Source organism: Phalacrocorax carbo, chromosome 12 (assembly GCF_963921805.1).
Source record: "Phalacrocorax carbo chromosome 12, bPhaCar2.1, whole genome shotgun sequence".
Taxonomy (NCBI): domain Eukaryota; kingdom Metazoa; phylum Chordata; class Aves; order Suliformes; family Phalacrocoracidae; genus Phalacrocorax; species Phalacrocorax carbo.
This window is the reverse complement of record NC_087524.1, coordinates 7,348,717-7,375,856: the sequence shown is the minus strand read 5'-3', so window position 1 is coordinate 7,375,856 and position 27,140 is coordinate 7,348,717. Positions and strand designations below refer to the sequence as shown.

The 27,140-nt window shown below is 64.1% G+C and overlaps 2 protein-coding genes across 4 annotated transcripts; one reads left to right on the top strand and one right to left on the bottom strand.

Moving 5' to 3' along the window:
- Window positions 1–657: 657 nt before the first annotated feature.
- Window positions 658–7,717, top strand: GOLGA7B (golgin A7 family member B). The gene is made up of 5 exons (XM_064463934.1): window positions 658–714; window positions 6,258–6,383; window positions 6,771–6,923; window positions 7,085–7,186; window positions 7,315–7,717. Exons 1-5 carry the CDS (start codon window positions 658–660, stop codon window positions 7,411–7,413), a joined length of 537 nt encoding a protein of 178 aa, XP_064320004.1. The 3' UTR covers window positions 7,414–7,717.
- Window positions 7,718–9,039: 1,322 nt separating this feature from the next.
- On the bottom strand, window positions 9,040–23,321 carry CRTAC1 (cartilage acidic protein 1). 3 transcript variants are annotated; one of them, XM_064463932.1, is made up of 16 exons: window positions 23,191–23,319; window positions 18,979–19,175; window positions 17,436–17,632; window positions 16,385–16,515; window positions 15,584–15,740; window positions 14,856–14,990; window positions 14,422–14,567; window positions 14,094–14,230; window positions 13,339–13,421; window positions 12,709–12,809; window positions 12,456–12,624; window positions 11,805–11,950; window positions 11,639–11,681; window positions 11,006–11,149; window positions 9,657–9,782; window positions 9,040–9,250 (listed from the first exon to the last, which is right to left on the bottom strand). In XM_064463932.1, exons 1-16 carry the CDS (start codon window positions 23,233–23,235, stop codon window positions 9,123–9,125), a joined length of 2,085 nt encoding a protein of 694 aa, XP_064320002.1. In that variant the 5' UTR covers window positions 23,236–23,319; the 3' UTR covers window positions 9,040–9,122. The 3 variants fall into 3 exon arrangements, with proteins under 3 accessions (XP_064320002.1, XP_064320001.1, XP_064320003.1); XM_064463931.1 differs by lacking the exons at window positions 9,040–9,250; window positions 9,657–9,782 and adding an exon at window positions 10,057–10,395 and having other exon boundaries at window positions 23,191–23,321; XM_064463933.1 differs by lacking the exons at window positions 9,040–9,250; window positions 9,657–9,782 and adding an exon at window positions 10,405–10,743 and having other exon boundaries at window positions 23,191–23,320.
- Window positions 23,322–27,140: the final 3,819 nt, after the last annotated feature.

Here is a 27,140-nt window from a genome sequence, read left to right as displayed (position 1 = left end):
CTCTCAGCCCACTGTCCCCCAGCCTGGTCCAGCCCCCAGCACCCACTGTTCCTCCCATGAAGGTGCTGGGGGTGCCAAACGCTCTGCACCAGCTGGCACCCCACCAGATGAAGGTGGGGGGGCTGGCAAGGCTGGGGGACAGCGAGGGGAGCAAGGGGCTCCCTGCCAGCTGGTCTGGCCCCCCTGTCTGTCATGATGCCTTCATTAGAGCCACTGACTCACCTCTTGGCAGTGTGGCCATGCTGGGGGGAGCAGGGCTGGCCCCAGGAGAGGGGTGTCTGTCCTCTGCTCCTGTTCTGCCAGGTGTCCTGGCAGCCTTGTCCCTGAGCTGAGACTGTGCCTCTGCTCTGTGGGGGTCCCTGCTGTACCCGAATTGCTTCCTTAACCCTTCCCCACCCAGGGTGTTGCAGGGCTGGGAGGAGACATAGCCCAGGGAGGTAGATCTGGGCTGTACCCTGGGGAGGGGGATGGCCCCAGGGCAGCTGGAGCTGGCACCCTTCCTTGTGTCATGTCTATGCAGGCTGCTCCGGTGCCCATGTCCCCGTCCTGCGCCCACACATCCGGCTGTGGGACAGACACTTGCGCTTGTCACTCTGGGGAGCTGGCTGTGTCGCCGGCTGTGTCACTTGTCACGGCAGCGAGACTGGAAGCAGGGCCATGAGGGCTGCCCCCTCCATGGTGGGGACCTCTGGGACGGCCAGCCAGGGTGGCATGGTAAGAGGATATGTCCTGGGGGTGCCCCCTTGCCACCCCGGGCCCTCCCCAGGGACCTGTGCCTGGCTGTAGCACAGAGATCTGAGCCATGGGAGCAGGAGGCTCCCAGGAAATGAGATGCTGAGCAGGGTCCTGGTCACCTCTTCCCGTCCTCTCCTGTTGTCTCTCATCCCTCTTCTGTCGCAGGTTTGGGTGCTGCTGTGGGCAGAGATGCATCCTCCAGGCCTGGGCAGGCTCCCTCCCATCCTCCCGTCTTCCACAGCTTTTTCTCCTGCCTCAGCCCCATCCCAGGCTCCTGGGGACCCCTGGCTTCTGGGCTGCATCCACGCTGGGCACGGGCTGCAGCCACCGTGAAGCAGGGACCCTCAGGAGGGGAGAGGACGCCGGGGCTGGCCATGCAGGGACAGGTGTCCCAGGGTGTCTGGCAGCTTCTGGGTGAGAGCACCCCAGCACAAGGGGCAATGCGGGGCTGGCAGCATGGTTCCATGGGGGTGGCCCTGCCTAGGGGTGGCTGAGGGAGGTCGGGGCACGGCTGGGGCACCCTGGGACTGGGCTGGCCCGTGGGGCGCGGGCCAGCAGGGCGGGCAGCGGGCAGGGGCAGCGGTGGCCGTGCACTTGCCCTGCACCCACACATGCTCCCACTCACCCAGCAGCCCCAGGAATGCAGCTGGCAGTGCTCCCAGCCCAGCTGCAGGGCCGAGGCTGCCCTGGCACCCTCCCAGCCCCTTGGCAGCTCCTGGCCCTGCCCGGCTCCCGCCAGCCTGCACACAGACGCCCTGTTTGCTGCTGGCCCCCAGCCCTGGCCCCTGGCCCCCCTTTGCAGGGCAGGCAGGGGGCACGTCCTGCATGGGGACACATCTGGGGAAGAGCTCCTTTGCCTCTCAGCATGGCAGTGTGCATGGGGACACCGGGACATGGAGGACCCTCCCTGGAGCACTGCTGGCCCTCTGCCCTGCCAGGGAGCTGGGAAAGGCCACTCACATCTGCTCCCAGCACAGCCTTGTCCCCAGCATGGGAGCAATCCTCACACGGATTGGGCTCCCAGCCGGCACCTTTGCCAAAGCTGGACCTTGGCACCTCCCTTCAAAACTGCATCTCCCCCCCTCCCTTGCTCACCTCTCTGCAGGAGGGTGCTGCATGTCCCCCTGCTGCTGCACAGTCCTGCGGCGTGTGCTGGGGGCTGCCCCCACCCTCTGCAGGGGCTCCCAGTGCCATGGGGTCCTGGCACCACCATAGGGGTGGGCACAGCCAGACATGGTGGTGCTGCGGCCACTGCGGAGGGGTGCCCATCCTCAGGGTGCCCAGGCTGTAGGGCTGGTTGGTTCCAGTTTGGGGCAGTCTCCCCATCCTGTGCAAAGGTGCAGGCTGGGGCACTTGGAGCTGTTTTCCAGCAGCTCCCAGTGTGGGGGACGTGTTACCCCCCCACCATACTGGTGTATACATCTGGTGTCTCCCAGGAAAGGTTATCAGATAATCACCCTGCCTCACTGTCTCTGCACCTCCCAAATGTCACCGTTGTCCTCACTGGGGCAGTGAGCTCATGCTTCCCCCATCCTATTAATAAAAGCCCCCCTCCAGCACCTTGTGAAGCAGCTGCCAGGGCCTGGCCCTGCTGGGGCTCCTTTGAAGTGGAGCCGGAGCTGCTGACAGCCCTGAGAGGCTGGGGAGGGGTCTCTGCACGCAGCAGGTGCAGGATGGGGCCCCGGGGGCTGGTCCTGGCCGACTTGCAGAGCTTCAGCTCTCCTCCACAGCCCCCAGCCACCATGCCAGGACTGCAGGGAGGGTCAGGGTGCAGGGACAGGGTGCAGCACCGTGCACCTGGGAACACGCTGCGGCACCCCCAGTCCTGGCCTGGGAGCCAAGCACAGGTGCTGGACCAGGGGCATTGCTGGGGCATGGCTGCCACAGCATGATGGGCACGGGCATACTGACTGCATGGGGCTGTCTGTAGGGGCCCCAAGCACATCCCACGCATGTCCGGTGGGACAAGGGGTGGGGGGTCTGCGTGGTCAGCCAGAGATGGGGGCAAGGGGAGGTCTGCCGGGTCTGTCTGCCAGACAGGTCAGAGTCCCCTCGCTGCAGGGGCGGGGGGGACACAGACAGGGGAGTAAAGGCAGCTCTGGCAGCAGCAGTTTGTGTGGTGCCTACCCCTGCTGCCAGGCAGCCTAGAAATAGCCCCTCGGGGTTCAGAGAATGGAGCAGAGGGGCCGGAGTCCTGTTGCTACAGGCACCATGCCAGGTCCCTGCACAGTGCCGGGGGGACAGCAGGGTCACGCAGTGCTTTGGGGCTGCTCCGAGACCTCGCTGCCCCTGCTCCTACTGCCTGGGATCCCGTCAGCTATATCAGGCCCCCTCCACCTCTGCCCTGCCCTGCTGGGAGCAATGGCACGGCATGACATGACACAGTATGGCAGCAATCTGTCCCCTGTGCCTGGGAACCAGCAGGGTCTGTCCCTGCCCTGGTTAAAACTGTAAAGCCTACAATGGTGCATCCTGCATGGAGGGGTGCGCGCAGGCCCCAGTGGGCTCCAGAGATGCTGGAGGCTGCAGAGCACCACAGGCAGGGTCTGTGCAGGGATGGGGAGCACTGTGGGGCATGTTCAGGCTGTCCGTGTCCTGCCCACCACTGGGCAAGGCTTACTCCTAGCTAGTATGTCTGGGGGAAGGCAGCTGCCCATGATGGAATGAAGACATCCCACCAAACGTGCTCTGGTCCTGTGGCTTGTGAGGCAGCTGGAGCCCAGGACCGTGGGTCCAGCGCCTGGGCTGGGTTGGTGCAGCCAGAGAAGGGACATCCCTGGGGCAGCACCGCAGGGTGCAGGCCGATGGGCAGAGCCTGGGGCAGCAGGGACATCTGGGTCCCCCGGCTGCTCTCGGCCCCTCGCTGCAGCGTGGGAGAGCGAACTTCATCTCCTGGCAGGCGCAGCATTGCCATGGCAACTGGCAGGGCTCTGCCAGGCGGGCAGGCGAGCCCTGACTTGGCAGTGACATGCAGCACGGGAAGGAGCCAGGATGCAGGGCCTGGTCTTGGGAGCATCTAGGGACATTCATGGGTGTGTAAGCATGTGCACATATGCCTGGGCGTGCACGGGGAGATACAAGCAGATGTGTGCATCTTAGTGCATGCACAAATGCCTGTGTCTGCGTGCATGCACGTGTGTGTGTACGTGGGAGAGTACGTACCCCCCCACACACACCCCCGAGGGGACCTTTGGGTCTGTGGCACTGGGTGTACCCCACTGCTCTGGGGTGTGGGCTGGCAGGGCTGCTCTGGAGCCCAGGAACAGCAGGTTTTACCCCCAAAAGCTATGGGATCCATAGCTTTGTGTTTGTGGGGGGAGATGTACCCTCTGGCTGTGGTCCCTGCCTGCATGTATCCCTTGGTCCCTTGTTCATGAACCATGCCGTACTCCAGCGTACAGGGGCTGCCCACCAGCCACCCCAGGGCTCTGCCTCTGTTTGCTCTGCCTGAAGGCTGGGCTGCTGCTCAGGGCAGGGAGTGGGAGTCAGCTGGAGCTGCCCGTGTCACCAGGGCCCCTGTGCTGCAGGCAGCCAGCCATGCTGTGTTTGCACCCTGAGCAGACGGGCTGGCAGGGCACTGTGCTGCCTTCAGCATTACCCAGGTGTTGATGGAAGGGCTGCCTGCTTTCCTGCCTGGCCAGGGCCCTGCATCCAGCCACTGCATCCCTCCCGCCTCACCCCGGCCCCAGCTGTGAGCACCCCCTCCTTCGACTCTCGGGAGAGCCTCTGTTCCCCCCGTTTGGCATTTTTCCAGCTCTAACTGAGCTGTCAATGAGCAGAGATAACAGGGTATTCGTTAGCTCCCCACTTTGATGTCTGCCCACGTTGCGATTGCAGCCCCCACTCCAGAGCGCAACACCAGCTGCAGTTCCTTCACAAACAGTTTCAGACGAGGCCCCTTGGTATGGCAGGGCGCCAGCCCCACGCCCGGACCCCCCCCCCCCCCCCAGAATCCCCACCGGGTCACCGCTCCAGTTACCTCCAGCAGCACCTCCTTGGCAGCCAGTTCCCCCACCCGGGAGCCGCATCCCCTCGGCCCCGGTACCCGCAATGCCGGCCGGACACCCCGGGACCTACAACAGCCCCCCCTACACCTCGCAGCCCCCCTTGAGCCAGCCCCGAGGCAACCGGATCCCAGTACCGCCGTCCCCAGCCACGGAGCAGCGTCCTCCAGGGGCTCGGTGCCGGTAGCGCCGGGGCGCCCATCCCCGCCGCCTCGGGGCGGGCCGTGCCGGGCCGGGCGGCTGCGCACACAGGGCGGACCGGGCCCGCCTCCGCCGCTCGGCACAGCAGCACCGCGGACAGCGCCGGTGTCCCCGTCCCCCCCCGGCGCCGCTCGGCACGGCCCCGGTGGCAGCGCCGGTGCCCCCCCCCCCAGCCCCCGGTACAGGCCAGCCCGGGCCGGTCCGGGCTCACGCCGCGCCATGGCCACGGAGGTGGGTGCGCGGAGGGGCGGCGGGGGCCGCCCCGGCAGCGGGCACCGCCGGGCTGCGGTGGACCTCCTCCCACACCTTGCTTTAGCCCCCCCTGGGCTGCCCGGGGTGGGAGGGCAGCGTGGGGCTGGGCCCCGCGTGGGGTGCCCTGGGGAGCGGGTCAGTGTGGGGCTGGGGGCTGGGAGGGGTGCGTGGTCTGCATGCACAGAATGTGTGTGCGGTGCGTGGAGGGGCGGGGGGTTCAGGATGCCCTTGTTGGAGGGAGCAGCGTGGGTCTGGGGTGGGGTGCGCCGGAGGACTGGGGGGGTGCGGGGGGGGGGGCTGTGGGTCCCTCTCCCAGGTGCTGTGGGTGGGACCCGGGATAGGGGATGAGAGTCTGTGGGGCTCACAGTGGGAGTTGGCCCCACGTCACCCAAGGTGAAGCGCAGGGAAAGCTCTGATACCTGCCCTTGGCACAGCCTGGCCCCTCTGTTCTCTCATCCTCCTCTCCAGCCCCCCACAGCTGCCTCATGGCCCAGACCCCACAGGGCTGGTGTGGGCCCTTGAACCCCGGGGCTGCCAGGGATGGGCTGAGCGAAACCCAGTTGGCCTGGGCCGATCCCTTCTGTGCAGCCACCCCACTGCAGCCTGCCCACTCACTGTGCTACTGCTGCAGACCTGCTGCCCAGCCAGCTCCTGCTCCTGCTCCACTCGCTTCCCTCCCCCTGCCTGGGTGCTGCTGGGGATGGAGGGCTGTCCCTCTCCGCGGGATGTGGCCCTCCGGTGACACACACCCAAGCATGCAGCAGCCAGTGAAGGCGAGGTCAGGCACCAGCCTGGGGCAGCAAGCACACACACTCACCCACATCCCACAGCATCCTCCCCTTGCTGCTATCCTCCCCTCACCCTTGGCCTTGCACCTCCTGTGCTGAGCTGTGCTCATGGCATGATGCAGCCCATGCTGGGGGCTCCCTGTCTCGGGGTGTGCAAGCCTGCAGCCCCCGTGCCCTGATGCTGGGGGAATGGCATTGCTCCCAGGGTCCCAGCCCCCAGCAGGGATGCCCAACACCCCACGGCTGCAGCCCCCCAGCTCACCCTGCCACCCTCCAGGTGCACAGCCTGCAGGAGCTGCGGCGAAGCGCATCCCTGGCCACCAAGGTCTTTGTGCAGCGGGATTACAGTGATGGGACTACGTGCCAGTTCCAGACGAAGTTCCCCCCTGAGCTGGAGAGCCGGGTAGGGAGCCTGGCAAGCTGACAGGTTGGGGGGTGCCCTATGGGGGCTCAATGGGGAGAGGGGTCTGAAGTCATGGGGCCCCCATAGGGTTTTGTATGACCCTGGCCCAGCTGATGCTGCTGGGTGCATGCCATCACAGCCACCTTGCCCAGTGTGCAAGGGCTTGGGTGCTCCTGGGGACTAGGAGGCTCTGGTGAAGCTAGAGCCTCAGCAGGCTCAGCAGGTCTTGGCATGGACGGGTGGTGGGCAGGGTCCAGGGAGCTGAGGCATCAGCTGAGCAGGGAGGAGAGGGTTAAGCGCTCCACAAGTTCCCCCTGGGATGGGGACAGGGCAGTGCAGGGGGTCAGCCTCTGGCCAGACTCATCTTCACCCTGGTTTCTGCTCTAGATCGAGCGGCAGCTCTTCGAGGAAACAGTGAAAACCCTTAATGGCTTCTACGCTGAGGCAGAGAAGATTGGGGGCAGCTCATACCTGGAGGGCTGCCTGGCCTGTGCCACTGCCTATTTCATCTTCCTCTGCATGGAGACACACTATGAGAAGGTGCTGAGGTCCAGGGGAGGGCTTGGGGATGGACATGGCTATTGGGGGGCACAGGGATGGCACAGGGAGTGGGGGGTGCTGGAGGCCAGAGTAGGCATCAGGGCTCACAGAGGGGGACATCAGGGCTGGCAAGCCCTGAGTGTCCCTCCGTGGGCTGGCAGGTCCTGAAGAAGATCTCCAAGTACATCCAGGAGCAGAACGAGAAGATCTATGCGCCACGGGGGCTGCTGCTTACCGACCCTCTGGAGCGTGGCATGAGGGTTGTATCCTCTGGGCAGCAGGGTGCTGGGGGGGAGGACAAGGGTGAGAGGTGGGTGGACACCAGGAGTGGGTGCTGGGCAATTGGATTTGCGGCTGACACATCCCGCTGATGATCCTTAGCAGGGCCCAGATCGAGATCTCCATCTACGAGGACCGGTGCAGCAGTGGCAGTTCCAGCAGCGGCAGCTCCAGCACCAGCAGTGGTGGTGGCGGGGCGGGGGGCCGGTGACTGGCAGGGAGTCCCTGCAGGGACTCGTACTGCCGGGACAGTGGCCTCTCCGAGCTCCGCAGGCTGCACTACCAGAGCACCCGCTTCTGAGCCCAGGGCAGGTGGGAGGGGGAGGCTAGGGGCTGCCCAGCGGGGCTGCCCACCCCCCTCTGCTCTGTGCACCCCACAGTGGCTCTGCCCCTGCTTAGACCCACTGCAGGCATGGGCTGGTGCTGGGGCATCCCAGATGCTTCTCACTGAGCCAAACTGGTGCCAAGGGGCTTCCGCAGCCCTCCGGGTGCTTTGCGCTGCTGCCCTGCCCCAAGCGAAGGAGCCTGCCCTGCTGCAGGCTGCCCCAGCTGGCAGCACCCTGCATGCCATGCATCAGGGAGCAGTGGGACTAGCAAAGCCTTAGGTAGTGCTAAGGGGAGGGGGGCTTAGCCCCATGCCCATGGGCACTGCCAGCCCTTGCTGGACACCTTCCCTGGGGTGTCCTGCTCTTAGTGCTGCAGGGTGGGCTCAGCTACTGTGTGCCCATTGCCCAGGGTGCTGCCAGAGCCCTGATGCCACTTCATCTGCATGATGGTGTCATGTGTTCACGCCATCCTTGCCCCACATGCTGCCCCTTGCTTCTCCCAAGCCTTGTCCGGGTGCCCTGACCCATCTGGCAGCAGCATCCTTGCCAGTAGCATCCTCCAGCTCCGCTCACTACACTGGGCACTTGCTTCTGCTTCCTGCCCAAACTGGTTCCATCCCCAGCCAGACCCAGAAAGCTCCCCAGCCCTGAGCCTTGTGTCTAGGGTGGGAGACACAGTGCTGGGCAGGCTCCTGCCCTTGTGCTGCGTGCCCCGGGCTGGAGCATGGCCCAACATAGCCAAGGCTGAGCTGTGGCATGGGTGAGCCAGGCTCCATGCCCAGTCCTGGCAGAGCCTGCCTGCACCTGGCTGCTGGAAGCCCCTTGCCTCCTCTGCCCCGTGACCTACCCCAATGCAGGGATCGTGCCTGGTGGAGCAGCTCCACCAGCATCCTTCCTCTCCTCCTGCTGAGCTCTCCCCTGCCCACACATCCTGCCCACATCTGCCACCAGCACCCTAATTCTCAGCCTGGCCTGCAGCAGGGACCCCGAGGAGCACCTGGGCCTACCTGCAAGGTGTGGGAGTTCATGGGCCAGGGTCAGATGGGGGGCAGATAGGAGGGTCTCTGTGACATCCAGCACCCTGGGGAGATGAGTCCCTGCCTGGGTGCAGGGCTGAATGGAGCCTGTGTTGCTCTCCCAGGGTCCTGGAGGGAGGACCCTGCCCCGTGGGGCTTCCTATGCCTCGGTCATGGTGTGTTTGCGGGGTGGCCCTGGCCCCGGCCCCGCTGTTTGCACTAGGGCCCCCCTAAGTGGAGACCTTCCTCAATAAACTCTGTGCTTCATCCCCCACCCCATAGCCCATGTCCTCCTGTGTCTGAGCAGGGTGATGGTGGGGGGCATAGAGTGGGCTAGGCATCTCCCAGCACACTGGGGTGCATGGAGCCCCACAGGGAGGGCAAGTGTGGGGGAAATAAGGGGGAGGGATGGGGCAGGTGATGGGGTGATGGGGACAGACCCATGTAGCAGTCATGTGGCCCTGGTGGCAGGGACCCACAGGGAAACCAGTGCAGGAAAGGGTTTATTCAGTTGGCACCGGGTGCAACTGGCACGGGGCTGGGGGTGAGCAGGGGGCATCTGTCCATGCCAGGGCAGGCTAGTTGCGCCAGCAGCGTCCACCCGTGCCCAGGGAGAAGCCGTGGCGGCAGTGGCAGTGGAAGGAGCCGTGGCTGTTGTGGCAGATATGGTCACAGGGGCCAGGCTGTGCCTGGCACTCATCTATGTCTGGAAAAGAAGGGGAGAGGGTCAAAGCTGCACCAATGGTAGGGAGGGTGCCTGGCACAGGCAGGGAAGGGGATGGAAGGGGCATGGTGGGAGGACAGCTCTGGGGCTGGGTGAAGCTGGGACATGAGAGCATCTCCAGTTCCTGTAGCCATGCAGCTGTGGTCCTGCGACTGCTTGTCCCCAAGGCTGTCAGGTGGCAGATGCCTCCTCACGCCCTCAACCCCTGCACAGCCACAGTCTGTCCATCCTGCCCCACCATGTTTTGGGTTGGCTGGGACCAGGGCTGCAAGGACCCCAGGAAACAGTGTCCCTGCTCCCAGGGCAGCATGGGCAGCATGGCTGCCCCTGACAGTGGCAGGTGGGTGGGCACCGCGGGCTGCCGGCCCCGCTGCCTGCAGGTACTCACCCAGGCAGAGGCTGGCAGCAGGATCAAGGGGGCGGAAGCCCGCGTGGCAGTGGCAGGTGTGTGCCCCAGGGTTGTTGGTGCAGAGCTGGCTGCAGTTGTGCAAGCCCCGGGCACACTCGTCGATGTCTGGTGGTGGGGAAGAGAGCAGCACAGGGTTACAGCATGCGGCGGGAAGGCAGCACAGCCCTGGTGTTGCTGCGTGGGCAGGGTTGCCTGCTGCTCCCCATTGCCTCCACTGCTGCACACCTGGCCATGCTCCCAGGACTGGGAGCAGGGATGGGCAGAGCTGCCCAGCACCACTGTGCACCCTCCAGCTAGCTCCTGGCCTCCGGGCAGGGAATGCTGGGGGGTCCTGGGGATGGCTCCCCACCCCTGAGCCCACTCCCCATGCAGCCCCAGGGCAGGGTGGGCAGAAGCATGGGCACAGCCCTGCCCTGCACAGCTCAGTGGGCCGGGCTAATAGACAGGATATAGTTTATTGGGGGAGTTCTCCGGAAGACTGAGGAGGGTCCGACTCCAAACAGTGGGGTCAATACATTAAAAAACAGATCACGAGGGTCCTTCCCCTGCAGGGCCGGGGAGACCCTCCTCTGCCAGGGCTGGGGAGGGGGGTCCCCATCACCGAGGAGGGGGCAGGCGAAGCACACACGTCGCAGGCCAAACCAGCAGGCACACGGTACGGTATTGAGGCGACGGAGCAAGTGACTGCCCGGGAGGCGCCGGCGTGGCAGGAGCAGCGCTGGGGCGGGGAGGTGCCGGTGAAGGGGTGCTGCCCCAAGGCTGCTTTCCCAGACACGGTGCAAGGGACAGCCAGGCTCCGTGCCCATCCCACCGCAGGCCGCCCCGGTAGGGCACGGCCAGAACTTCCAGGGCAGTTTGACATGGAGAGAGAGAGAGAAAGAGAGAGAAAGAGAGACAGGCAGAGGCTGGCCAGTCCTTCCGCCAAGGCTGCTCTGGCATGTTACGGGCAGGGGTTAAAGTGCATAGAGGCAAAGGCAGAGTCCAAGGACTAGAGGGAGGAGGGCACGGTGGGGTGGCCCAGGCCAGCTCCCAGCAGAGGGGTATCCCCCAAAAAAGGCCACTTGAGCTGCACAGAGAAGGAGAGAAGGAGCAAGAAAGAAAAAGAGAAAGAGAGAAGGGGAGTCAGTGGCAGCTCAGAGGGAGGTGCAGGATGAACAGACAAGCAGCCAGGGTGCAGGTAGCTGGGCATCCACCTGGCAGGTTACAGGATATGGCCAGGCCTTTGGCAGGGGTGCAACAGCATCCCAAGGTGACACTTTGGGGCTGCTGCCCACTGGCTTGGCCAAGCTGCAGTGGCATGGGGTCAGGGCATCCCAGCCATCACTCACCCACGCAAGCTGTGCCATCCTCGTTGGGCTCAAAACCCCGGCTGCAACGTTTGTTGCTGCGGCAGCGGTAGCCGCCATAGGTGTTGATGCAGATGGGCTTGTCCCGGGGGCAGATGAAGGGGAACTCTGTGCACTCATCTATGTCTGCAAGCAGAGGGTCCTCAGTGTGAGAAGGCTGGGCTAGGAGCATGGGGCTGCTGGCCACAGCTGCTCTGTTGCCCCCGCACATGCTGGATGATCCCCGCAGACATAGCCATGCACAAGCTATGCCTCTACCCAGAAGGCTCATGGCACAGCCACCCTGCTGCATCCCTGCTGCCCCTCCATTGCTTGCAGCCCTAGTGCAATGCCTGCCACATGCCAGCCGTGTCTCCTGCCCTCAGCACAGTGCTCTCCCAACTCCCCACTATGCCACAGTCCCCCTCCAGAGCAGGGCTGCTGCCCCCATTCCCAGACCACGTCCGGGACAGGCAGCCAGACCCCGCACTGAGCCACGCAGCAGCCCTGCCTGCATGCCCAGCTGACTCCCCAGCCACCACCTCCCTGTAGCAGGGTGCTGCCCTTGTGCCCCTCGAGGGGCCTTGCTGCAGCATCCCAAGTGCAGGCACACCAGTGCCCCCAGCAGCCACTCACCTACGCAGCGTCCATTCTCGTGCTGGGAGAATCCCTGCCCACACTGCATTTGGGGAGAAGCAAAGACCGCCGGAATGGGGAGGTATCAGCCCTGGGCAGCCACCGAGCCAGCAGAGCTCAGCCCCTCGTTCCTGCCTCCCACCCTGCTCCTACACTTGGCCCTTACCTCCAGTGGAGCGGGCATGAGCGGCTCCTCTGCATCCAGGGGGTAGGGGACCTCCAGGACAGAGTTGGTTTCACTGCTGGCCACCGCTCGTGCGATGACGCGGCCATCTGGCCAGGTCACCTCCAGGCTGCTGGCTTCGTCATGCCCTGCAGGTGGGCAGCCCATCAGAGAGGGGGGTCTCCAGGGCAGACAGGGGCTGAAAGGAGGCCAGGGGCGTGGTAGGGATGGAGGAGCAAAGCCTCCCCTTGCTCCCTGAGCTGGGCCCAGGTGCCCGTGCTGACAGCCCAGGTACAAGGATGCAGCATGAAAGGTGCACATGTGGATGATGGGATGTCCTGCCAGTGAGGAGGGACACACCTGCAGGCTTGGCTGCCAGCCATGCTGAACCAGGGGAGGGTTAATGGGCAGGGAAAGCCCCGGTGGCTGGGCAAAGGAGCAGGCAGGGGGTGGGGAAGTGGGCAGCTGCCCCTTGCAGCAGGGCTGCAGTGACTAGGCACCCTGCCTGCAGACTCTCCTAGAGCTCACTGTGGCTAGGGCAATGGGCATGGATGGCTACCATGCTGCAGGGCGCCTGGGCAGCGAAGGTGGCCCCTGCCCGGGGGGTGCCAGGGAAGGCTCGGGATGGAGGCAGCCCCTTGCCCCACCGCTCACCCAGTCCGAAGTGCGCCACAGGCTCCATCTCGCAGAGGTACCCGGATCCGCCATCGATGATGCGCAGGTGGGCCCCGCTGCGCCGTGTGAACAGCACCACTTTGGCCCCCCGTGCAAAGGCCCCGAAGCGGGTGCGGGGGATGACGCGCAGCCAGTTGTTGCTGATGCCCTGCAAGAGAGGAGGCAGCAGGGAGACTGAGCAAGGAGAGGCAGAAGGGATGGTGACAACGCGAGGACCCCCTGCTAGACTTACCTGGGTGCTCTTGAAGATGGAGATTGGCTGTGCCATGGACTCACCATGGGACAGGATGAGGTCCAGCATCCCATCGCCATCAAAATCTGTCACTGCACCGCCTGCAGGGGTAGGATCATGTCATGCCTAGGACCCAGCCCCACATCTCCCAGCACTATACCCTGCTCCCAGCGAGGGCTCCCACAGCCAGGAGCAGCACTCCTGGCAATGCAGGGGCAACAGGGAAGATGGGTGACCCCAGTGCAGGTGTAAAGGTCCCTGTATGGGTAGCACCCTGCAGTCAGGTGGGTTAGCTCCCCAGGCAGCAGAACAGGCAGTGCCTGGAGGGCTGTGGAACACAGGAGCTGTCTGGCCCCCTCCCAAATGCAGAGGTTGGCTTTGAACAGTAGTCACCTAGGAAGGAGCCCCCTGAGAGCAAAGCCCTGGGGGGCAACTGTAGATGGCACCATTAGCTGGGTATGGGTGGAGGGAGAAAGCATCACTCCTGGGCGATGGGGGCTCTGGGATGCTGGTGGGGAGCAGGCAGGTGACTCAGCCAGGCATGCAGCATCCCCAGGCATAAAGGGTGCCAGGCAGCGCTGTGACACTCTCCCAGCATAGGGCCCCACTGCCAGGGCCAGAGGAACCCACCCGTGCCCCGTCCCTCGGGCTCCAGCGCGTCCCCTGGATTCAGCTCTTCCATGATGGGATCTGAGTGCTCCCTGCGGATGAGCCTGCCGAGCACAGACAGGGTGCATTAGTGCCAGCCCCTGCAGTTCCCAGCATGTTGCTGGGAAGTGCCTGTCCCCTCCTGCAGCAGCATGGTAGAGAGGTGACAGCCCTGGTGGCTATGCAGGGTAGGTAGGGGACAGGTCTGGCCCCTGCCTGTTAGCACCTCATGTCCCCATTCCATGACAGGGATGTCATGAGAGCCTGGCTCTTGTGGGTTTGACTGCGGACCAGCAACACCATCTCCAAACATTGCTGCATCCCTCTGGGACTGGAGACTGCCCCCAGGGACTCCCTGCCATGCCACTGCCCTCTACCCACCACGGGTGTCAGCACCATGTGGACAACCAGCTCCCACCACCCCACACACCAGGTAAGGAGGTGCCACACAGCAGTAATGAGGAATTGACCCCCACGATTAACAGCAGCCACAAACAAGCTTCCATGCGGCCACTAGTCAGCGGTGCCGGGGACCCTGGGGGCTGCTGCAAGCACGATTGCAGCAGCTGGTAATGACGCTGGGAAGGGCTCAGTCACGGTGCCTTTTATTAGCCGAGCCTGAGCAGTGCCACTGCTGGAGAGGAGCCCTGCGAGCCTGGCTGTGCCACGAGGGCTGCTCAGCCCCCCAAAGCGAGGTGCCAGCTGCCCTGGCCCCCCGGTACCTGCTGGGCTCCTACCGGAAGAGGCGATTGGCAGAGGAGCCACGGTAAGCGATGTTGTTGAAGAAAACCTCCAGCTCCTGGTCATTGTCAAAGTCAGCTGCGATGACAGTGCGGACAGGGGACGGCATGGAGAACTTGGGGGTGGCAATGTCCTGTGTGAGGGATGGGGATGGGGTGACAACAGGCACAGAGAGCAGGACACTGGGTCACACTTTGGCGCTTCAGGTCCCCTCCTTGCTGGGAACTGGGGCTCAAAGCCAAATCAGGGTGAAGCCGGCCCCCCCGGCCAAGGATGCTCAGTGGCAAAGCCTGCAGTGGGGGGGGTCCCAGCTCCAGCCCTCACCCGGAATCGGACACGCCCAGGGGCCCCGCTCTGCAGGTAGAGGCGGTGTGGCCCATTCCAGTTGCCGTAGACGATGTCCACCCGTCCATCGCGGTTGAAGTCAGCCAGCGCCACGCCACGTCCGTGCTGGTAGGGGTCATCCAGCCCTGGGGAGCCGCAAGGGGACGGGGGGAGACAGGACCCCCTCCCTGCCTCCGTCTCGCCAGGATGCCTCCCAGGAAGTGCCCTGTGACCCCCAGATGGGTCCTCCCGATGCAGGGCTGCATCCCTGCACTGAGGCATGCCCTGGTGCACCTCAGCCACCCGACGGCCAGTGGGGCTCTGAGTCCCCAGGGCTGTCCCTCGCCCTGTACTCAACCAGCCCGTGCAGGCAGAGCCAGCCCTGCCCTGAGGTCCCTGATGCCTGGGTACTCCCCCCGGCTCCCCCTACTCACCCACAGCAGCTGCCACATCTCGGTACGTCCCATCACCCCGGTTGTGGAAGAGGAAATTGGGGCTGTTCTCATTACCGCAGAATATGTCGGAGGCACTGTCACTCAGGATGGGGCCCACGGCCACCCCACGGCCCCCTGGAGACAGCAGCCCGGGGGTGAGGGGACAGCTGATGCCAGGCCCCAGGAGAGTACACACCCCCCATGCCCCCTTGGTGCTGCCCACCCAGTGCTCCCAAGACCCCCAGTGCCCCTTCCTTGCCCTCCTCCTGCCTTCAGTCCCTCTCATCAGGAGCTAATTGGGCCTGGCAGCCGCTTGTGTCACTCCCAACCCTAATCACTGCCATCGCCATGGTGACAACACTCCTAATTAGTGACAATTTGCCACTGGGGAGACAGGGCATGGCAGCGGTCCCTGCGGTGGTGGGGCAGCGTGGGGCACGGGCACGCTCGTGTGCCCATGTCCCCGTGCCATGCTGCCGGCCCTGCAGATGCTGCGGGTTCCGGAGGGATCAGCCTGGCTGCCAGGCAAGGTAATGGTGGGCACGGAGGTCCTCGGTGAGCATCCGTGGTCCCTTCCACGGGCCGTGGGGCTACCACTAGATGGGGCAGTCAGGCAGCCTAACGCGTGGCATGGGCCGCTGCCTGCATCACCCTGCCTGCAACGGGGTCCCACGCTCACCGTGCCCAGCAGCGCCCAGTCCCCTCCACGGGGCCGCAGAGCCGGATACCTGTGTATTTGCTGACACCAGCCTGGGCGGCCACGTCCACCAGCACCACAACACCGCGGGCAGGGTCACTGGCAGCCACGTCCATCTCGATCAGGGCGTGGGGGCCCACGTTGCCACTGGCGTAGTTGGCGATGTAGATGGAGTACCTGCCGGAGCCCTGTGGCCGGCGGCACATCCTCAGCACCCACCCACCCACCCGAAACCAGACTCCACGGGGACCACAGGATCCCTGCTGTGGGGCTGAATGCTCTCATGGTTCCATGGGACCAAGCACCCCTACCATGTGCTGAGCAAGGGCTCTGCAATGCCCATGGTGAAAAGGACCCAGGAGTGTGGACGTGCCCCATTGCCTCTAGAACCTCTGTGGTCCCCAGGCTCGGGGTGCTGCCATGGTGCACCTTGCTCCCCCAGCATCCCCACTGTGCCAGGTCCAATCCCCCTCGGCCCCACCCCCCCTCTTGTCCCATGCAGCAGCTGGACCCTGATTTAGTGATAATCATTTGGAAACAAACCACTGGGGGAGGAGGAAGAAGAAAGAGCAGGTGACAGGAACATAAATCACCTCGACAGGCACGTTTATCAGCTGGCGGCAACTGTGCGGACAGGCGCCTGCAGCCCCCACGGCCGGGGGAGCTGCCAGCCCTGACAGCCACGGGCTGCTGGGGGGCAGCCCCGGCCCCAGTGAGGGGCGCAATGGGGCTGGTGCCCCGGCGAGGGGAGAGGTTCCCCAGGACACTGCAGGGGAGGGCTGGAGGGGCACGGGGGGTGGGAAGGGAGTGGAGGTGCCGCCTGCCCCCTCACCGTCCGGTCCACACAGGCAACGGAGCGCCCAGCGAAGCGGCTGGCCACGTCCCGGTTCACCTCATCGCTCAGGAGGTCCTCCCAGCGCCCGTTGCGGAGCTTGAAGAGTTTGTCGGTGTAGGTGGCCATGCCTGGGGGGGGGGGGGGGGCACAGATCAGGGGGCTGCAGCATCCCACCTCCTCCTTAGAAGGGTGCCTTGTGGAAAGGGGAGGCTGGGGGAGGGGCATCCCAAACCCCTGCTCCGTCCCCTGCAGCCCCGTGGTGCCAGGCTGCTGCTGCAAAAGCCTCCGTGACCCTTAAAGGGCTGCCAGGAGACACACAGAAGAATCAACTCATTAAGGTAAAATGTGTCCCAATGGGGCACAGCCCCATAGATCATCCCTGGGAAGGTAAAAAATCGATTCGGTGCCAGGCACAGGCAGTGAGCCGCGCTGCCCATGACAGCGGCGATGGCAGCGCCTGATTTAGGGACAGGTGTGCCGGCAGCCACCGCTAGCCCGGGTAATTCAGAGTGTCAGGAAGACAGATTCACTGCCTGGAGGTCAGGGCTGTGGAGAGGGACACGGGGCAGAGATGGGCTGGAGCATGACCCAGGGAGTTCCAGGGTTGCCTAGTGCCAGACTGGGGCACGTGGGTCTCCTCCCCACGACAGACACCCCAGGAGCTGGGAGAGAACAGGCAGGGTAAGATTAGACCTGGTTTGGTCCAGCGGCCACAGGAGAGCCATGGCATGGAGGGGCACAGCCACTGCATGGCACAGCTGGGATTTTCAGTGCAAGGGTCCCTGTGGTGGTACAGCCCTGCGGATGGTGGAGAAGCTGCCATCCTGCTCAGGGTGCCACCGGGAGGGCAGTGGGCAGCTGGGAGTGCTGACTCGGCGGCTGGCTGGGCTCAGCGTCCCACCCGCACTGCCATCAATCAATGGAGCCACTCAACTGAGAAATTAACTCCAGCCCGCACACATCCCTCACGCGCCGAAGGTCGCGGGTGGCCATACCGGGAGCTCCCCCCACACCCAGGGCTCAGGGCACGGCCACTGGCAGGGCTCACCGGAGAAGGCATTGTTGGTGTTGAGGAAGTAGATCTCCTCGCGGCCGTCCCCATCGATGTCGCAGGCTGTCACGCCGATGGCGTTGCCCTGCCGGTCCCGCAGCGCGTAGTATGGGGAGCTCCGCTCATCCACTGCCACGTTCACCAGCCGTCCCTGCATCTTGTCGTACTTGAGCACCAGGTTGGGGCCATTGTACCTGCAGGTGTGAGCAGGGGCGATGGCCCACTGTGGCTTGGGGACAGGATGAAAGCCCCTATCCCATCCCTGAGGGGACACCAGGTATGACACCAGGTTTTCCCCATGATGAGCACTGCAGAGACCTGCACAGACCATGGATGCCAGGGACCCTGGGCTGCCCTCAGCACCCGAACATGGGGCTGGCTCCCAGGTGCAGATGGGGAGGGCTCAGCCTGGACCTGTCCCAGACCATGTCAGGCATTCCACGTCTACTTGGCCTGGGTATCCCAGGGCAATGCCAGGGCACCCCAGGGCAATGCCAGGGCACGGACAGGGGCCGGGCAGCCAGTGGGGCAGGATGGGGCACAGGTCCCTGCTTGCAGCCCTTTCCCAGGGCAGGGAAACTAGCACGCAAGACAAATCCTCTCAGCATGGTGCCCAGTGGCTCCCTGCCCACTCCTGTCTGGTGCACCAGTAAACAAGTTACACAACGGGCACCATGGCTGCTTACAAAACCCCGTCTAGCTACTCGGCAGGGCCCAGCTGGGAGTGGTGGCCTGGGCGCCTCCAGGGTCCCCAGTGCTGCCTGTGGTTTGCTGCCCCAAGGTGATGCTCAGAGCAGCAGCAGGGCCAGGCTCTGCCTGCCACAATGGTGCCCCAAGCTCCCACAGCCCCACCAGATGGGATCTGTGGGGGTGAGGGTCTCCCTCCAGGTGAGCACACCTGCTTGTACAAGCCTCCTCCCTCAGGGGTGAGCATGGTGGTGTGTAGCCAGACACGCTGCGCTGGCTGCTCACAGCCATGCCAGCACACACACGCAGACCGCGCCGTGGTCTCCACTGTCCCCGGCCAGGGCTGGACCCGCTGGCAGCAGCTGCTCCATGTCCAGCCCTGCTCGGGCGCTAGCAGCGCAGCACACGGCTCCCTGCCTCCCCAGCTCCTGCCAGCCCTTCCAAGCCATCACTCCAATAAAGGGCTATAAAAAAAACCTCCAGCCAATTAACTGAATCTCCGGAGAGTGCTGAGTCCTGTCAGCGGAGCCGAGCTGGCTCGGGGACATGCTGGCTCTGCACTGCAGGGTGGACCCCGGCCGCTGGGCAGCTGCCGCTGCCCTGCAGAGGGGGAACCTGGCCCCGGGGATGGGGTGGGAGCACCCATATTGTCCTGCACAGGTGCTCAGCTGGCATCACCACCCTACGTGGGTACACGCACACACACACACAAATGGGTGCATGCAGACCCCCACCCCACTACCCTTGTGCACAAATTCCCAGCCAGCCACATGCCCATGGAGGAGTGAGGAGCTCCTGGCCCTGCAGGGGTACCAGGTCCCACAGTCACCGAGGCGCTGGGTGCAACACTCACCCTGCCACCACGATCTCGAAGTCACCATCGGCATCCAGATCGGTGACAGCCACGCCATAGTTGAGCTGCGTGGGGTTACTGTCGTAGTCGGGCGGGAGGAGGCGGTGGGTGACGGCTGCAAACATGGGCTCGCTGCGCTGGGAGCCCTCAATGAGCCAAGCCAGGGACAGCAGGCACAGCGCCAGCATCCTGGGCACCTGGGAGAGACCTGCAGCCCATCAGCTCCAGGAGATGGCTTTGCCAGCCAGCAGGGATCCCAACATCCCACTCCACAGTGCCCGAGCATCCGCTCCGCCCTTGCACACTTTCTTTCCACCCCTTGTCACCTGCCCTAGCCTGTGCCACCCCACCAGCCCTGAGAACCTTGGGCACTGCCACAGCTCTGGCATACCCATGCACAGACCCTCCCAGCTGCAGCTCACCCTCAAGGCTTCCTTGGGACAGGACCGTAACTCAGCAAGCTGGGAGGCAGGGCTGGGCAGGAGCAGGACTATGGGAGCCCATCCCATGGGAGGGACCCAGGAGGCAACAGGAGTGCTGCAGGGTGCTGACAAAGCTGGGCTCAGCCCCAGCTCGCCCTGCCCCAAGGGGCTGCTGGCACCCAAGCTCCTGGCAGACCGTGATACCAATCACTGCTCCCTTGGCAGGGCCAGAGGAAGCAGGCAGTTGCCTGACCGGGGAAGATCATCCCCTCTCTGGCTGATCCTCTGGATCTCGGGAAGGCCATGGGGAGAACATGGGGATACTCTGCCAGGTGACACCTGTGTGCCTCTGTTTCCCCACCCTGCTGGCACAGTTTCTCCCAGAGGCTCTGTGGGGTGAGCTCCTCCCAGGTTGGCCGGGGAAAGTATCTGCACTGGGATGTGGTCACAGGAAGGAGATGCTGGGAGGAACAGAAGACTGGGAGGAGAGGCTCAATTAACCTGGACTGCGGAGAACAGTGTCTGCCAGCACTGCTGGCAAGGTTGCAGAGATTTTGGAGCTGGCTCTGACCTGGTTGTAGCACGGGTGATGAGTAAGGTGGCACTCAGGATGGCCAGCCCTTGCCACAGGCCAGGCAGCCCCCTCCAGAGGGGAAAAGCCCAGCAGTGAGCTGAGTGTTGCTGGGATATGGTCATGAACCCACATGCCAGCGCTCCAATGGGAGCAAGATCAGTCTGTCCCACTCTTGCAGCCTGGAGGGATGGCTGGGGCACCTGGCCACCAAGGCAGGGGATGCTGCTCTATGTGGCTGTGCCATCCTCCTGGGCAGGGCAGCCCCTGCTTCCCAGGGAGCTAGGAACAGCCCCCAGCACTGTCATGGGGTTAGGGGAGAGTGGCCCCTTCTCCCCATCCCGTGGATCCTGCCAGCGAGAAAAGGAAGCTGTGGCAGCTGTGTGGTGCCACATGTGCCTGGCTTAGAGAGGGGAAGATGCCCAATGGCTTAGATCCTGGCAGGCCCACTGGGCTGTGGGAGCAGCCTGCTGCTGCCTCCCCCAGGGATGGGAATTTTCCCAATGGTCTTCAGGGCAGCAGGGCCAGGATTCCCCTGCCACAAGCAAAGAGCTTTCTTGCCCACCTGCCTGGACAGGAAGGGGCTGTCCTCCAGCTGCAGGGAAGACCATGAGCCCCACTGCCCAGCACACCTAGAGCCCTGCATCCCACTGCACAGGCCCAGCTCCCCTCCCCTCTCCAATCCCATCTGCTCCCCTGCCCAGCTGCAAGGTTGGATATGTGTATGTGTGTGTGTGTCCCAAGATCTACTCTATGCTGCTCCCATCCCCTCCCTGGCCTGACCCACACCCTTAGGCGCAGACAGCCCTGCTCTCCACCACCCAGCCAGACTTCAGGCACTGTGCCCATCACCCTGCCGTCCTGTCTGGAGCAGCTCTCCAGGGGCAGGAGCCTGGGTCTTTCCCTGATGCAGGTAGCCCACGCAAGGCACATGTGATGGGGACAGGGTTTCATTGGGTTGCGCAGGAATGGGACAGTCTCCGAGGGTCACTCTGCAGTGCCAGGCAGTGAGGGAGAGGGAGCCTTTGCCACACCCCCACACTGGGCTCACCAAAGCAAGCGTGGGGCAGAGCCACCCACATGGGCATATGGGTACAGGGCTGCACATGAGCTCCTGCCAATGCAGAGTGGTGCCCCCTCACTCGGGCCATAGCCAGGTGATGGGTGGCTGTCCCCAGGCCACCAGCAGAGCTCCCCCTGCTCTGCCTCCCCTCCAGCTCCTGCTTCCCTCAGCTTGGCCCATTCCCTAGGTACCCCTCCCAGCCCCATCCAGCTGCAGCCACAATCCCTCCAGGCTGGATGGAGCCTTTCCAGGAAAAAACAATGTTCCTGATTGGAGACAAAAAGCTTTTCCCAGCAGATCTGGTGCTTGGTGCCATGGGGAAAAGGACACACGGCCCAGATCCAGGCCATTTTGGGAAAGGGGAGGGAGGGATGCCCAGGCTCTGCATGGCAGATGGGAAAGGCCTCATGGTTCCCATTGTGCTGCTGATAGCACCGAGGGCCCAGCATGAAGCTCCATCTGAGGTCTGCAGCTGTGGGGTCCTCCTAGTGTGCAGGGCAGAGCTCAGCCAGTCTAGTCCCAGCAGAGCCACATCCTGGCTTGTGTTATGGCATCTGGTGGCAAGGTCACTCCAGGAGCTATGGTCACAAGGCATGGCTAAGCCTGGTGACATGAAGCCAAGGAGCCAGACAGGGGTAGAGGCAGCAGGAGGAGGGAATTGAGGCAGGGGGTCCCACAGGCACCCAGGCAGCACAGGGACAGGGTGCTGGCTCCACAGCAGGGATGCAGCATGTAGGGCTCATCTGTCCCCACACATGGCTGCAGTTGGCAATGCCCTGTGAGGAGGGTAGGGTGGGACTAGGAAGGGAGCTGTGGGGCAGGCAGGGGGTTGTGCCCCGGACCCCTCACCACAGGTGGGGAGATGCCTTCCCCAGGCCTCCTCATGTACCCACACGCACATCCCCAGCCCTCAGCCCACATCATGGTGGGGAGTGGGAGCTGTCTCCCTCTGTGTGACCACCCCATCCAGCATGCCACCATGACATTGCCACCCACCACACCACACACCCCAGTGATGTCATGCTCCACTACTGCAGCATCACCCCATCCCAGGCCGCAGCCACCTCCAGCACCACGACATTGCACGGCATCGTGCAGCAGGGGCCTGATCACACCCCAAAGGCACCCCAGAGTGGTGACAACATGGTGGCATCACACTGGATGTGCCCCAGTAACATCATATTCCCCTTCCTGCCATTCCCAGGCTGGCACAGCTGTACCCGCCAGGGTAAAGGACAGGCAGGGGACGTCCTGCAGACCCAGCGGTCCTCTCCCCACAGCGGGGATGCCCATGGATGCCAGCAGTGCACCCTCCATAGCACTTCAGCCCCAAGCAGCTCAGCCCCTGCAGTACCTCTGCTCCGGTCAAAGCCCACGAGCCCTGGACCCGCTGCCCCAGCTGCTCACTGCTGCTGCGGGCTGAGCACTGCTCCCTCCCACACCCCTCTCACAGACCCTGGCCTGTGCATGCATCCCATCACAGATGCTTCCAACAGGCACAAAGCCCCCAGCTGCTGGCTGTCCCATCCCTCTCCCCTCCCGTGCAGGGCTCCTCAGCGCCGGACCTGGCACGCTGGGGCTCAGCCAGCAGCAGCTAATGCAGTGTGGAGATGAGCAGTCACCTTAGCCTCTGAGCTCAGCCCAAAGGGACACCAGGTCCTTGGGGGGCTCAGATGCAGCCGCTTGCTCCCACTCAGACCCACCAGTGTACAACCAGCACCTTCCCATGCAGGCAGATGCACAGATGGACCCCTCTATCTGCAACCCCCAGCCCCTCCGCGGGCTCAGCCACAACCAAGCACAAATGTCCCTAGAAAGAGGAGCTGCCCGTTCTCTCCCTCTGTCTCTTGCGTCTTGCCACCCTGGTGGCTGTCCCCCAGTCCCAGCCCACGCCCCCCATCACCGCCCCATCCGCCTGAGCCCCGACACCCCCAGCCTAGCAGCATCCTTCCATCTCCACCCCTCACCTCCGTCCCTGCCTCCTTGCCACCCCGCATTCCCTCCAAGCTGCGGGGGCAAGCTGCGTGCCCTGCCCCGCTCCGCCCGCCACCAACTTCTCTCCGGACCGGTGACCGTGCCGGAGTTGAAAGCCACCCCCCTCCCCACCCCGAAGTCTCCGGAAAACTTCACGGAACATTAAACCACCCCCTACTCACGGGCCCGGGGGGCTGCCCGGCAGCCCCGCGGCGGCGGGAGCGCATCCCGCACCGCCCGCCTCCCGCGCCGCCTCCGCCGCCTCCGCCGCCGCTACCCGGCTTCCGACGGGCCGGCCCGGCCGAACGGCGCCTTATGTAGGGGCGGGCGGCGGCGGCGGCGCCAATGAGCAGGGTGAGGGGCGCTGCTGCCAATGGAGAGCGCGGAGGTGGGGCTGCACCGCCCTGATTTACTGTCCCCGAGGCAGTGGCAGCAGCGGCCGGGATGCTGCGGGGTGACCCGCCGGAGCATCGCCCTGGGCACTGAGCCCGCCGGGGGTGGGGTGGAGTGGGGGGCTCCGGGAGAAGCCCCGCCGTCCCTTCCCGGACAGCCGGAGGGGGAGCTGGCTGACTGTGGGGGGCTCCCGGCTTGCAGAAGAGGAGCTGCGCCCCTTCCGCGGTCACCCCGTGGGTGCTGGGGCGTGGGTGGTACTCGGGGTACGCCTCCCCGCCTCCTGCAAGGGCAGCTGGAGCGGTGGGGGGAGCAGAGCCAGGGATCTACCCCAGCCTCGGTGCAGTGGGGGTTTGCCCCACAGAGCAGTGCAACTGCGGGCACGGGAGGGGACAAGGGAGTGGAGCTGGGCAGCCCGCATAGTGCAACATCCAGCTGCACCCCGAGGGCTCAGCACCCTCCTGTGCCGTCACCCTGCGGGTCACCCACCTGCCCACTGCCACCCTCCCTCTGTAGGGACCCCAGGAGCAGCTGTGCCCTGGCAGCCCTTCGGCACTGCAAGAAAAGCCCTATCCAGGCCACGCAAGACACTGACTTGCCCAGAATCTTGTAGTCAGTGGACGCCCGAGCCAGGGTCACACTTAGCCCACAAGCCTGCCTTCCCTGGCATGTCTTCCTCCTGCGGGGCTGCTGCGGGGCTGGGCACAGAGCTGTCTCCGCCTGTCTCTGGATGCTGAAAATGGCTGTGGCAGGGACTGGGACAGCACTGGCAGGGCATAAGGCTACCACATCACCCCAGGAGAGCATGTTCACAGGTGCCCCAGCCTAGGGCTGCAGCCACCAGGACAGACAGCAGGAGACACCAGGAGAGACATGCTAAGAGACAACAGGAGCCACAGAAGCCCCCACCATTCGGGCTGCTTTGAGAGGCTAATCACCTGCCCTGCTAAAAGCCTTATTTCTGATTTGAACGTGTCCGGCTACAGCTTCTGCCTGTTGCTCCCTGTTCTTCTCTCCCTGCTGGATTCGAGAGCTCTCCAGTTCCAGTGATTGTCTCCCATGAAGGTGCTTCCATGTGGCCATCAAGTACCCCTTGATTTCACCTCCGATGGCCCTCTCTCGCAGGGTGCCTGGCTGAGCACTGGGCTTACTGTGCAGCTGCCTGCTGCAGGGTCCCCATGGCCAGCACAACGGTGTCTGGGCACAGGGAACCTGCCGTGGGGCACTGCCATGGGGCAGGAACTGTCACTGCTTTCTCTGTTCACCATGGATGGGGAGGCCGGGATGCCCACTGGGGCTGGGAGGCCAGCGTGACCATCACACACGTGCAATGCCACGCTCACACATCCACTGCGGGCGCACTCTGGCAGCCAGCGGCCTGCAGCCCCAGCAGCTGGTTGCAGCCTTGCACGTGCGTGTGCACTCAGGGCAAGCACCTCCTCTGCTGAGTCGTTAGCTCATCCCAGATTTAGTAACCACCTGGGTAATTATTAGCACAAACTGCAAGCTGGCTCCCAGTGCCCTCCCTGCAACTGGCACATACAGAGTACGAACACCGGCAGGAAGCCAGCTCAAGCACGCCAAGACTCAGCATGGTGCTGGGCACACCAGCTCCCCGGGGCCGCAAACCCAGCCTGCCAGCACACCGGGGCCCGGCCCTGGCCCTGAGCGTGCGCACACCCACCAGCAGACACAGGCAGGCCTGCCAGCACGCTGCACACATGCACCTGCACACGTGTGTGCGCGCATAGGTGCACACACATGACATGCACAGCTAGACAGGCAGCGTGGTGCACACATGCAGCTCCGCAGGTGCACACGCTGCGTCAGAAGGGATATGCTCACACCATGACACCATGGGTACATGCACGCTGCGTGCAGCCAGGGCACATAGTGCTGAGAGGGCCTTGCATGCTGCAGCCCCCAGCCCATGCTACTGGCACCCAGCAGGGTGACTTTCCACTTATGGGGCTGCAAGGTGCTGCCCAATACCCACTGTCAGAGCTCCTCAGTGCCCTTCCCAGGGATGCTACCACCCAGCTGAGCTGAGACATTTCTCTGGGGGATCAGAGCAGCCAGCAGGCACCTTACGATAACAACTGCCACAGCTGTAATCCACAGCCCTGCATCTGGCTCTGTGCCCCATGCTGGCCCAGCCTGGCCCAGCTTCTCCATCCCACCCCTCTGATCACACCTGCGTGGGGGTACGGTGGGGTGAGCACCCGGGGGTGGGACACGGGTCTCTGCAAGGAGTGCCAGAGGGGAGCGCGGAACATCCGTGAAACAAGCTGGGATGTATGCGGGGGCATTGGCAGGGCGGTGAGGCAGAGCGTGGGTGCTGGGGCGCGGGGAGCCTCGCTGAGCGGCGCATGGGGGGATGTGCAGGGGATGGTGGCAGTGGTGCTGGGGACAATGCGCAGGAAATTAGAGCAAGCGGCAGGCAGACACGTTGGGGGGGGAGGGAGCTGCTGCACTCCGCCAAAGGCTGCATGCAGGGAGGGGGAGGCTCTTCTGCTGAGCTGGGGTCAGCATGAGCACCAGCCACCTCCTCGCACACTTGGGGCCTCCCTTTCCCATCCCCAGGGCAGAGGTGTCCCAGCTTTCTCTGGCCCTTCTTCCTGGGGTGCTTGCCGACCCAGCCCCCTGGGAGAGGGGACCTCCTTGCAGCCAACAGCCCTGGCACCCCGTGTCCCTGTGCCTGCTGGCTCAACTACCACCCCAGCACCTCCCTGGAGAGAAGGGAGCAGGATGGTGGGGACTGGTCTGCCCCTTGCTCGCATTGCAATGGGTGGAGGGGTGGGACAGGGCTGTTTGCTGACAGTGCCAAGTGCTCCGGCCAGCCAGGGTGAGCCTGTTGGGTGGCAGTGCTAGGTGAGCCCCATGGCCCTAGCATGGACAGCGCCGCTCTGGGAGCTGGGGGACCATCGGCAGGATAGGAATCCTCCCAGGGTCAGCTGGATTCATGGAGCACCCAGTCTCCCGTCCAGCAAATTCCAGATGGTGTGACACAAACTGGGTGCAGGTGAGCAGAGCAGTGCTGACCCAAGGCACTAACCTCCAAGATTCTTTGCTTGGGCTGTTGTTCCTCTTTCTAGAGTATCATGAAGGCCGGGACACCTGCACATAGCCAGGTGGGTGAACAGCACACACACACACCATCAGCACACTCACATGCACCTACGTGCACACATGCAATGGTCTGTGTGCAGCTGCCCCGTCTGCACACACTCTATGCACACACATGATGTGTGAGCACTCAATGCGCTACCCAAATGTGCGCGCAGCCACACACATCTGCACTCACACGTTCGTGCAGTGAAGTGCACGCACCCCACCATGCACACTGCCCCGTGCACTGCTGCTCGCTGCACCCACCAGCACAGCTGGGGCAGCAGCTCTGTGGGCTGCACAAGCCACTCTTGCTGCTTTTTGACACTAGAAGAGAGCACATGCTGTCACCGCAGCATGCTGGGGGATCCCTCAGCTGCTGAGCAGACCCCAGCTCCTGCCTAGCATTGCTTCCTTCTCTGGAGGGTGCTGGGACCTCCCTGCTCTGAGGGTCTAATTTCCACCCTAAATGTATTCATGGATAATTTATCCCCAGTCATTCCTGTGCTAACGTTTTCTTTTAGCTGAAATAGCTCTTCTTCTCCCTGGCGTTCACCCCGCTGATGTATTTATAGTGAGCGCTCTGTTCCTCCGCAGCCTGCACTGTGCTGGGCATGAGCCACTGTCCTCCCAT

Coding starts and splice junctions, on each gene's coding strand:
- CRTAC1 (XM_064463931.1), bottom strand. CDS start 23,235: ATGCGCTCCCGCCGCCGCGGGGCTGCCGGGCAGCCCCCCGGGCCC. Junction 15,741..16,384: donor TTGCCTGTGTGGACCGGACG/GTGAGGGGGCAG, acceptor CGCCGGCCACAG/GGCTCCGGCAGGTACTCCAT. Junction 10,396..11,005: donor GGATGGCACAGCTTGCGTGG/GTGAGTGATGGC, acceptor TCCCCGCCCCAG/CGCTGCTCCTGCCACGCCGG.
- GOLGA7B (XM_064463934.1), top strand. CDS start 658: ATGAGGGCTGCCCCCTCCATGGTGGGGACCTCTGGGACGGCCAGCCAG. Junction 715..6,257: donor CGGCCAGCCAGGGTGGCATG/GTAAGAGGATAT, acceptor GCCACCCTCCAG/GTGCACAGCCTGCAGGAGCT. Junction 6,384..6,770: donor CCCCTGAGCTGGAGAGCCGG/GTAGGGAGCCTG, acceptor TTTCTGCTCTAG/ATCGAGCGGCAGCTCTTCGA.